General features: G+C 44.2%; 1 protein-coding gene across 2 annotated transcripts in view; it reads right to left on the bottom strand.

Moving 5' to 3' along the window:
- lrp1ba (low density lipoprotein receptor-related protein 1Ba) overlaps positions 1 to 12,500 on the bottom strand; it is a 421,137-nt gene that overhangs the window by 151,454 nt on the left and 257,183 nt on the right. For both annotated transcript variants that reach the window (XM_037534585.1, XM_037534586.1), the window contains 2 exons: positions 4,066 to 4,258; positions 34 to 159 (listed from right to left, as the gene is read on the bottom strand). In XM_037534585.1, coding sequence (XP_037390482.1) covers positions 34 to 159; positions 4,066 to 4,258 — 319 coding nt within the window. The remainder of the gene's footprint in view (positions 1 to 33; positions 160 to 4,065; positions 4,259 to 12,500) is intronic.

Genomic DNA, 12,500 nt, shown 5'->3' with positions numbered 1-12,500 from the left:
GAGAGAGAGAGAGAGAGAGTGTACAGGACTTACATACACATCTGTTATCATTCAGCAGTATCCGCTCGCCCCTGCAGCCGCAGGTCACCGTGCCGCTTGGGGTCAGCAGGCAGAGGTCATGACAGCCCCCGTTGTTGACGCTGCAGGGAGAACCCTCACCTGGACAGAAGAGAACAGAGAACAGTCCTCACAGCCTGAACGTCTCCTGCACTGCAGTGTTACCGGTGTAAAGTGGTACCTTCAGGGTCAGCAGCCCCTGGCATGACCACAGTGCTAATGTACTGTCTATTAAACGGCCTCTTTGGGTCGAGGCTCATCAGAGAAGAGGCGTCTCGAGGCCTGAGAAGGCGAGTCACACTGGCTCAGTGTAGTTCATTATTTTACTAGCTCAGAACGTCAGCGTGTCACTGGTGTTTTGTGCTTTAAAGGCTGGGTAATTAAAACTCAGCAAAATAATGTCAGAAATATCATTTTTATTACTGATTTTAGTTACACAAGGTCACCTGATCAGCCAACAAGTCAGCCGATTTACAGAATCCTCAGTTTTAACCAGGATGTCACTGGAGTCACTGGAGTCACACTACATTCAACAGTGACTGTAAAATGTGCAGTAAATGTATATAACAATAGATGCTAACGGACATGTTAAGATTATTTAGTTTGGGGATGAAAGGAACTGATGCTTTAAAAATGTATCCACCTGAATTCCCACTGCAGATGCCGAATGACCCTTACATGATAATGATGTTCCTCCTGTTTAGGTTCATTTGAGATCCTGGGTGGAACGTTCGCTTTAGACCCTGTGAAAGATGCATGGCAGGCTGTGGTTGATCTGAGCTGCGAGCGAGGGACCAGCGTGCAGGTTACTCTTTCCAAATGGCTCCATGTGAGCGGCTGTTGCAGTGAAGAGGAACCAGAGGATAAGGCTTCTTAGAACCTTCATTTCTGGAATGCAGGTGGAGGAGCTGCGTGTTTGGGACTACATGGAGATTTGGACCTCCACGATCTGCTCCACACAGACCACTCGCAGCACTCCTCCGAGCCCTGTGGACGCCAGCACTGGAAACTGAGGACGATCGGCTGTTTGCAGAAGGCGAGTTTTCTTGAAGGCTTCAAGAAATGAGCAAATGTTCTCTACAAGAACGCAGCGCTGGGGGTCATGTGGAGCGGTTCTAACGGGCGCAGTGTTCCAACAGCAATTTGAATAATTACATGATGCATTCGCATGTTTCCGCTGAGCTTTCTGTGAATTTACAGGTAATAATTCAGCAACAGATGTCATTTCAGTGAGTGGTGCAATTATGACCACTGTGCAAGTGGATAATGGGCAGTATTGCGAAAGTAGTAACGCCGCAGGACGGCCTGTTCCAACGCAAATGACCAGCGCAGGTCTGTGTTCAGGACGGCAGGAGTGACTTCCTCTTCTGAGAAACCCTCACCTGCTTCCTGTTCCGCGCAAAATCAAAACGGATCTTTACACTTTTCCCATTTAGCAGAAAATATGGTGACCTAGTGGCAAACCCATTGCGCTCCAGGCACCTCCCCCAGCTGAGCACCAGAGTTTAATGCAAATGAATTCAGAGCCATTGACCAATTGCGCTCAGACACACCTCTGCATTTAACCCATCCATGCAGTGAAACACCCACACACACTAGGGGTCAGTGGGCACCCACGCCTGGAGCAGAGGGCAGCGCTCTCCACAGTGGCTGGGGGGGCAGTTGGGGATTAAGTGCCTTGCTTAAGGGCACTTCAGTCATGTCCTGTCAGCTCAGGGGATTGAACCAGTGACCATCAGGTCACAAGACTTCAATTTATAGCCCACAGCTGCCCCAACTTACAGACCTGAGCTGTGATTCAGTCAAATGACATACAGTGCACTGAAAAATAAACAGTGTGGTGAAATGCAGTGCAGTGGACAGGGAAATATAGGTGCGCATAATTGTCCACTCCATTTGACAATCAAAAATACTCTACACGCTGCTCCATTTCACTTTAGTGCGGTGAAATACGGTGCAGTGGAGTAAAAGGCAATGCAGTGCAGAGAATATTAAATTGTGTCTAATAGAGCGGTGCACTGTAGTACAACCCCAATAACAATGAAGTTGGGACGTTGTGTAAAACATGAATAAAAACAGAAAACGATGATCTGCAAATCCTTTTCAACCTGTATTCAATTGAATCCACTACAAAGACGAGATATTTAATGTTCAAACTGATAAACTTTGTTTTTTTCAAATATTCCCTCATTTTGAATTTGATGCCTGCAACACGTTCCAGAGAAGTTGGGACAGGGGCGTGTTTCCCACTGTGTTACATCACCTTTCCTTTAACACTCAATAAGCGTTTGGGAACTGAGGACACTGATTGTTGGAGCTTTGTAGGTGGAATTCTTTCCCATTCCTGCTTGATGTCCAGCTTCAGCTGCTCAGCAGTCCGGGGTCTCCGCTGTCGTATTTTGAGCTTCATAATGCGCCACACATTTTCAATGGGAGACGGTCTGGACTGCAGGCAGGCCAGTCTAGTACCCGCACTCTTTTACTACGAAGCCACGCTGTTGGAACACGTGCAGAATGTGGCTCGGCATCGTCTTGCTGAAATAAGCAGGACGTCCCTGATAAAGACGCTGCTTGGATGGCAGCAGATGTTGCTCCAAAACCTGTATGTACCTTTCAGCATTAATGGGGCCTTCACAGATGTGCTAGTTACCCCTGCCATGGGCACTAACACCCCCCCACACCATCAGAGATGCTGGCTTTTGAACTTTGCGCTGAAAACAATCCGGACAGCCCTTTTCCTCTTTGCCCCGGAGGACACGACGTCCATGATTTCCAGAAACAGTGTGAAATGTGGACGCGTCAGACCACAGGACACTTTTCCACTCTGCGTCAGTCCATCTCAGATGAGCTCGGCCCAGAGAAGGCGGCGGCGTTTCTGGGTGGTGTTGATATGTGGCTTCGCTTTGCATGGCAGAGTTTTAACCTGCACTTGTAGACGGAGCGACGAACTGAGTTCACTGACAGTGGTTTTCCGAAGTGTTCCTGAGCCCATGTGGGAATATCCGTTACAGAATGATGTGGTCTATTTGCTTACGCAGTTGTTCACTAAGTGGTGAACCTCGCCCGTCCTCGCTTGTGAACGACTGAGCCTTTCAGGGATGCTCCCTTTATACCCAATCATGACACTCACCTGTTTCCAGTTAATGTGTAGTATTTGCAGATATGCAGTATTAATTATAACAAGGCTCACTTAATAAGGGCCTATTAAGTGTAGTGAAATAAAGTGCAGTGTAATTAAACGCACTAATGGACAAATTATAAGGAAGCAGATCAGTTCAGAGAAGTTTTAAACGAAGCCTGATTAGGCGAAATTTAGAATTACTCCGAGACGTTAGTGAAACGTGAAAAATATTTAAAACAGAAATAAAAGTTTTCTCTGAATGTTAATTTGATTCCCAACAGAGTAAGAAGATTAAGCTCATTCATCTCCGCTTCCACATAATAAGAACAAGGTTCAGCATTCAATCTAATTTACACATTTTATCTCCTCACCACAAATGCAACACAACAACGCTGAGACTGACTACAGGCTCAGTCAAATATTCTTCATCTTCTAGACGATGTTTATTCATATTCTGCACTAAAGTGAAAGTGAGTTACTGACACCGTCTGATTTTCTGCAGTTATCAGATTATTAAGTGTAAACACACTGAACCAGTTACTGACATTGAGATGAAGTCTTGTAGCTCCAGTGCTAAAACTACAGAAGCGCAGCTCAGACACTAAACATTGATAAGCCTTGATATCTGGAGAAACTGTGCTAATTTGATGTTTTATGCTGAATTATTGCTTTAATTTGTGGTGTGACTGTTCACTTAGAACCACACACACACGCACACACACACACACACGCACACACACGCACACACACGCACGCACACACGCACGCACACACGCACACACGCGCACACACACACGCACACGCGCACACACACGCGCACACACACACGCACACACACGCACACACACACACAGAGTGTCCTGCTTTGTGAGGTGTGTGTGACTCACAGCTGTGTGTGTCGTTAGCCACGGCGGCGAGGCCCATGGGCTGCTGAGGACTGTCTGCTCTCAGCACCGTCACATCTGCTCCGGTGAGTTTATCACTCCGCATCACCGCGTGCTGCTCCCAATCCGACCAGAACAGGAACTCTCCGTACAACGCCAGGCCAAAGAACGTCCCGGGACCTGCCTTTAACACCACCTGCAGAAAAAAAACAATCAAAAAACAGAGACTAATTAACAACATTAACATTTACTGCTCAGAACCGCTACAACATTATAGAGCTTTTCAAATGAAACAGTAGAAGCCGTATCGCCCCCTACGCTTCCTGTAGTGTATTACAGTCTGTCAGAGCGACTGTGTGGATCATATGAACATTATAGAGCTTTTTAAATGAAACAGTAGAAGCCGTATCGCCCCCTACGCTTCCTGTAGTGTATTACAGTCTGTCAGAGCGACTGTGTGGATCATATGAACATTATAGAGCTTTTTAAATGAAACAGTAGAAGCCGTATCGCCCCCTACGCTTCCTGTAGTGTATTACAGTCTGTCAGAGCGACTGTGTGGATCATATGAACATTATAGAGCTTTTTAAATGAAGCAGTAGAAGCCGTATCGCCCCCTACGCTTCCTGTAGTGTATTACAGTCTGTCAGAGCGACTGTGTGGATCATATGAACATTATAGAGCTTTTTAAATGAAACAGTAGAAGCCGTATCGCCCCCTACGCTTCCTGTAGTGTATTACAGTCTGTCAGAGCGACTGTGTGGATCATATGAACATTATAGAGCTTTTTAAATGAAACAGTAGAAGCCGTATCGCCCCCTACGCTTCCTGTAGTGTATTACAGTCTGTCAGAGCGACTGTGTGGATCATATGAACATTATAGAGCTTTTTAAATGAAACAGTAGAAGCCGTATCGCCCCCTACGCTTCCTGTAGTGTATTACAGTCTGTCAGAGCGACTGTGTGGATCATATGAACGTTATAGAGCTTTTTAAATGAAACAGTAGAAGCCGTATCGCCCCCTACGCTTCCTGTAGTGTATTACAGTCTGTCAGAGCGACTGTGTGGATCATATGAACATTATAGAGCTTTTTAAATGAAACAGTAGAAGCCGTATCGCCCCCTACGCTTCCTGTAGTGTATTACAGTCTGTCAGAGCGACTGTGTGGATCATATGAACATTATAGAGCTTTTTAAATGAAACAGTAGAAGCCGTATCGCCCCCTACGCTTCCTGTAGTGTATTACAGTCTGTCAGAGCGACTGTGTGGATCATATGAACATTATAGAGCTTTTTAAATGAAACAGTAGAAGCCGTATCGCCCCCTACGCTTCCTGTAGTGTATTACAGTCTGTCAGAGCGACTGTGTGGATCATATGAACGTTATAGAGCTTTTTAAATGAAACAGTAGAAGCCGTATCGCCCCCTACGCTTCCTGTAGTGTATTACAGTCTGTCAGAGCGACTGTGTGGATCATATGAACATTATAGAGCTTTTTAAATGAAACAGTAGAAGCCGTATCGCCCCCTACGCTTCCTGTAGTGTATTACAGTCTGTCAGAGCGACTGTGTGGATCATATGAACATTATAGAGCTTTTTAAATGAAACAGTAGAAGCCGTATCGCCCCCTACGCTTCCTGTAGTGTATTACAGTCTGTCAGAGCGACTGTGTGGATCATATGAACATTATAGAGCTTTTTAAATGAAACAGTAGAAGCCGTATCGCCCCCTACGCTTCCTGTAGTGTATTACAGTCTGTCAGAGCGACTGTGTGGATCATATGAACATTATAGAGCTTTTTAAATGAAACAGTAGAAGCCGTATCGCCCCCTACGCTTCCTGTAGTGTATTACAGTCTGTCAGAGCGACTGTGTGGATCATATGAACATTATAGAGCTTTTCAAATGAAACAGTAGAAGCCGTATCGCCCCCTACGCTTCCTGTAGTGTATTACAGTCTGTCAGAGCGACTGTGTGGATCATATGAACATTATAGAGCTTTTCAAATGAAACAGTAGAAGCCGTATCGCCCCCTACGCTTCCTGTAGTGTATTACAGTCTGTCAGAGCGACTGTGTGGATCATATGAACATCATAGAGCTTTTTAAATGAAACAGTAGAAGCCGTATCGCCCCCTACGCTTCCTGTAGTGTATTACAGTCTGTCAGAGCGACTGTGTGGATCATATGAACATTATAGAGCTTTTTAAATGAAACAGTAGAAGCCGTATCGCCCCCTACGCTTCCTGTAGTGTATTACAGTCTGTCAGAGCGACTGTGTGGATCATATGAACATTATAGAGCTTTTTAAATGAAACAGTAGAAGCCGTATCGCCCCCTACGCTTCCTGTAGTGTATTACAGTCTGTCAGAGCGACTGTGTGGATCATATGAACATTATAGAGCTTTTAAATTAAACAGTAGAAGCCGTATCGCCCCCTACGCTTCCTGTAGTGTATTACAGTCTGTCAGAGCGACTGTGTGGATCATATGAACGTTATAGAGCTTTTTAAATGAAACAGTAGAAGCCGTATCGCCCCCTACGCTTCCTGTAGTGTATTACAGTCTGTCAGAGCGACTGTGTGGATCATATGAACATTATAGAGCTTTTTAAATGAAACAGTAGAAGCCGTATCGCCCCCTACGCTTCCTGTAGTGTATTACAGTCTGTCAGAGCGACTGTGTGGATCATATGAACATTATAGAGCTTTTTAAATGAAACAGTAGAAGCCGTATCGCCCCCTACGCTTCCTGTAGTGTATTACAGTCTGTCAGAGCGACTGTGTGGATCATATGAACATTATAGAGCTTTTTAAATGAAACAGTAGAAGCCGTATCGCCCCCTACGCTTCCTGTAGTGTATTACAGTCTGTCAGAGCGACTGTGTGGATCATATGAACATTATAGAGCTTTTTAAATGAAACAGTAGAAGCCGTATCGCCCCCTACGCTTCCTGTAGTGTATTACAGTCTGTCAGAGCGACTGTGTGGATCATATGAACATTATAGAGCTTTTTAAATGAAACAGTAGAAGCCGTATCGCCCCCTACGCTTCCTGTAGTGTATTACAGTCTGTCAGAGCGACTGTGTGGATCATATGAACATTATAGAGCTTTTTAAATGAAACAGTAGAAGCCGTATCGCCCCCTACGCTTCCTGTAGTGTATTACAGTCTGTCAGAGCGACTGTGTGGATCATATGAACATTATAGAGCTTTTTAAATGAAACAGTAGAAGCCGTATCGCCCCCTACGCTTCCTGTAGTGTATTACAGTCTGTCAGAGTGACTGTGTGGATCATATGAACATTATAGAGCTTTTTAAATGAAACAGTAGAAGCCGTATCGCCCCCTACGCTTCCTGTAGTGTATTACAGTCTGTCAGAGCGACTGTGTGGATCATATGAACATTATAGAGCTTTTTAAATGAAACAGTAGAAGCCGTATCGCCCCCTACGCTTCCTGTAGTGTATTACAGTCTGTCAGAGCGACTGTGTGGATCATATGAACATTATAGAGCTTTTTAAATGAAACAGTAGAAGCCGTATCGCCCCCTACGCTTCCTGTAGTGTACTACAGTCTGTCAGAGCGACTGTGTGGATCATATGAACATTATAGAGCTTTTTAAATGAAACAGTAGAAGCCGTATCGCCCCCTACGCTTCCTGTAGTGTATTACAGTCTGTCAGAGCGACTGTGTGGATCATATGAACATTATAGAGCTTTTTAAATGAAACAGTAGAAGCCGTATCGCCCCCTACGCTTCCTGTAGTGTATTACAGTCTGTCAGAGCGACTGTGTGGATCATATGAACATTATAGAGCTTTTTAAATGAAACAGTAGAAGCCGTATTGCCCCCTACGCTTCCTGTAGTGTATTACAGTCTGTCAGAGCGACTGTGTGGATCATATGAACATTATAGAGCTTTTTAAATGAAACAGTAGAAGCCGTATCGCCCCCTACGCTTCCTGTAGTGTATTACAGTCTGTCAGAGCGACTGTGTGGATCATATGAACATTATAGAGCTTTTCAAATGAAACAGTAGAAGCCGTATCGCCCCCTACGCTTCCTGTAGTGTATTACAGTCTGTCAGAGCGACTGTGTGGATCATATGAACATTATAGAGCTTTTCAAATGAAACAGTAGAAGCCGTATCGCCCCCTACGCTTCCTGTAGTGTATTACAGTCTGTCAGAGCGACTGTGTGGATCATATGAACATTATAGAGCTTTTTAAATGAAACAGTAGAAGCCGTATCGCCCCCTACGCTTCCTGTAGTGTATTACAGTCTGTCAGAGCGACTGTGTGGATCATATGAACATTATAGAGCTTTTTAAATGAAACAGTAGAAGCCGTATCGCCCCCTACGCTTCCTGTAGTGTATTACAGTCTGTCAGAGCGACTGTGTGGATCATATGAACATTATAGAGCTTTTTAAATGAAACAGTAGAAGCCGTATCGCCCCCTACGCTTCCTGTAGTGTATTACAGTCTGTCAGAGCGACTGTGTGGATCATATGAACATTATAGAGCTTTTTAAATGAAACAGTAGAAGCCGTATCGCCCCCTACGCTTCCTGTAGTGTATTACAGTCTGTCAGAGCGACTGTGTGGATCATATGAACATTATAGAGCTTTTTAAATGAAACAGTAGAAGCCGTATCGCCCCCTACGCTTCCTGTAGTGTATTACAGTCTGTCAGAGCGACTGTGTGGATCATATGAACATTATAGAGCTTTTAAATTAAACAGTAGAAGCCGTATAGCCCCCTACGCTTCCTGTAGTGTATTACAGTCTGTCAGAGCGACTGTGTGGATCATATGAACATTATAGAGCTTTTTAAATGAAACAGTAGAAGCCGTATCGCCCCCTACGCTTCCTGTAGTGTATTACAGTCTGTCAGAGCGACTGTGTGGATCATATGAACATTATAGAGCTTTTTAAATGAAACAGTAGAAGCTGTATCGCCCCCTACGCTTCCTGTAGTGTATTACAGTCTGTCAGAGCGACTGTGTGGATCATATGAACATTATAGAGCTTTTTAAATGAAACAGTAGAAGCCGTATCGCCCCCTACGCTTCCTGTAGTGTATTACAGTCTGTCAGAGCGACTGTGTGGATCATATGAACATTATAGAGCTTTTTAAATGAAACAGTAGAAGCCGTATCGCCCCCTACGCTTCCTGTAGTGTATTACAGTCTGTCAGAGCGACTGTGTGGATCATATGAACATTATAGAGCTTTTTAAATGAAACAGTAGAAGCCGTATCGCCCCCTACGCTTCCTGTAGTGTATTACAGTCTGTCAGAGCGACTGTGTGGATCATATGAACATTATAGAGCTTTTTAAATGAAACAGTAGAAGCCGTATCGCCCCCGTACGCTTCCTGTAGTGTATTACAGTCTGTCAGAGCGACTGTGTGGATCATATGAACATTATAGAGCTTTTTAAATGAAACAGTAGAAGCCGTATCGCCCCCTACGCTTCCTGTAGTGTATTACGGTCTGTCAGAGCGACTGTGTGGATCATATGAACATTATAGAGCTTTTTAAATGAAACAGTAGAAGCCGTATCGCCCCCTACGCTTCCTGTAGTGTATTACGGTCTGTCAGAGCGACTGTGTGGATCATATGAACATTATAGAGCTTTTTAAATGAAACAGTAGAAGCCGTATCGCCCCCTACGCTTCCTGTAGTGTATTACGGTCTGTCAGAGCGACTGTGTGGATCATATGAACATTATAGAGCTTTTTAAATGAAACAGTAGAAGCCGTATCGCCCCCTACGCTTCCTGTAGTGTATTACAGTCTGTCAGAGCGACTGTGTGGATCATATGAACATTATAGAGCTTTTTAAATGAAACAGTAGAAGCCGTATCGCCCCCTACGCTTCCTGTAGTGTATTACAGTCTGTCAGAGCGACTGTGTGGATCATATGAACATTATAGAGCTTTTTAAATGAAACAGTAGAAGCCGTATCGCCCCCTACGCTTCCTGTAGTGTATTACAGTCTGTCAGAGCGACTGTGTGGATCATATGAACATTATAGAGCTTTTTAAATGAAACAGTAGAAGCCGTATCGCCCCCTACGCTTCCTGTAGTGTATTACAGTCTGTCAGAGCGACTGTGTGGATCATATGAACATTATAGAGCTTTTTAAATGAAACAGTAGAAGCCGTATCGCCCCCTACGCTTCCTGTAGTGTATTACAGTCTGTCAGAGCGACTGTGTGGATCATATGAACATTATAGAGCTTTTTAAATGAAACAGTAGAAGCCGTATCGCCCCCTACGCTTCCTGTAGTGTATTACAGTCTGTCAGAGCGACTGTGTGGATCATATGAACATTATAGAGCTTTTCAAATGAAACAGTAGAAGCCGTATCGCCCCCTACGCTTCCTGTAGTGTATTACAGTCTGTCAGAGCGACTGTGTGGATCATATGAACATTATAGAGCTTTTTAAATGAAACAGTAGAAGCCGTATCGCCCCCTACGCTTCCTGTAGTGTATTACAGTCTGTCAGAGCGACTGTGTGGATCATATGAACATTATAGAGCTTTTTAAATGAAACAGTAGAAGCCGTATCGCCCCCTACGCTTCCTGTAGTGTATTACAGTCTGTCAGAGCGACTGTGTGGATCATATGAACATTATAGAGCTTTTTAAATGAAACAGTAGAAGCCGTATCGCCCCCTACGCTTCCTGTAGTGTATTACAGTCTGTCAGAGCGACTGTGTGGATCATATGAACATTATAGAGCTTTTTAAATGAAACAGTAGAAGCCGTATCGCCCCCTACGCTTCCTGTAGTGTATTACAGTCTGTCAGAGCGACTGTGTGGATCATATGAACATTATAGAGCTTTTTAAATGAAACAGTAGAAGCCGTATCGCCCCCTACGCTTCCTGTAGTGTATTACAGTCTGTCAGAGCGACTGTGTGGATCATATGAACATTATAGAGCTTTTTAAATGAAACAGTAGAAGCCGTATCGCCCCCTACGCTTCCTGTAGTGTATTACAGTCTGTCAGAGCGACTGTGTGGATCATATGAACATTATAGAGCTTTTTAAATGAAACAGTAGAAGCCGTATCGCCCCCTACGCTTCCTGTAGTGTATTACAGTCTGTCAGAGCGACTGTGTGGATCATATGAACATTATAGAGCTTTTTAAATGAAACAGTAGAAGCCGTATCGCCCCCTACGCTTCCTGTAGTGTATTACAGTCTGTCAGAGCGACTGTGTGGATCATATGAACATTATAGAGCTTTTTAAATGAAACAGTAGAAGCCGTATCGCCCCCTACGCTTCCTGTAGTGTATTACAGTCTGTCAGAGCGACTGTGTGGATCATATGAACATTATAGAGCTTTTTAAATGAAACAGTAGAAGCCGTATCGCCCCCTACGCTTCCTGTAGTGTATTACAGTCTGTCAGAGCGACTGTGTGGATCATATGAACATTATAGAGCTTTTCAAATGAAACAGTAGAAGCCGTATCGCCCCCTACGCTTCCTGTAGTGTATTACAGTCTGTCAGAGCGACTGTGTGGATCATATGAACATTATAGAGCTTTTTAAATGAAACAGTAGAAGCCGTATCGCCCCCTACGCTTCCTGTAGTGTATTACAGTCTGTCAGTGACTGTGTGGATCATATGAACATTATAGAGCTTTTTAAATGAAACAGTTGAAGCCGTTTCGCCCCCTACGCTTCCTGTAGTGTATTACAGTCTGTCAGAGTGACTGTGTGGATCATATGAACATTATAGAGCTTTTTAAATGAAACAGTAGAAGCCGTATCGCCCCCTACGCTTCCTGTAGTGTATTACAGTCTGTCAGAGCGACTGTGTGGATCATATGAACATTATAGAGCTTTTTAAATGAAACAGTAGAAGCCGTATCGCCCCCTACGCTTCCTGTAGTGTATTACAGTCTGTCAGAGCGACTGTGTGGATCATATGAACATTATAGAGCTTTTCAAATGAAACAGTAGAAGCCGTATCGCCCCCTACGCTTCCTGTAGTGTATTACAGTCTGTCAGAGCGACTGTGTGGATCATATGAACATTATAGAGCTTTTTAAATGAAACAGTAGAAGCCGTATCGCCCCCTACGCTTCCTGTAGTGTATTACAGTCTGTCAGAGCGACTGTGTGGATCATATGAACATTATAGAGCTTTTTAAATGAAACAGTAGAAGCCGTATCGCCCCCTACGCTTCCTGTAGTGTATTACAGTCTGTCAGAGCGACTGTGTGGATCATATGAACATTATAGAGCTTTTTAAATGAAACAGTAGAAGCCGTATCGCCCCCTACGCTTCCTGTAGTGTATTACAGTCTGTCAGAGCGACTGTGTGGATCATATGAACATTATAGAGCTTTTCAAATGAAACAGTAGAAGCCGTATCGCCCCCTACGCTTCCTGTAGTGTATTACAGTCTGTCAGAGCGACTGTGTGGA

Source organism: Pygocentrus nattereri, chromosome 25 (assembly GCF_015220715.1).
Source record: "Pygocentrus nattereri isolate fPygNat1 chromosome 25, fPygNat1.pri, whole genome shotgun sequence".
NCBI lineage: Eukaryota > Metazoa > Chordata > Actinopteri > Characiformes > Serrasalmidae > Pygocentrus > Pygocentrus nattereri.
This window is presented reverse-complemented; position numbering and strand designations above follow the sequence as displayed.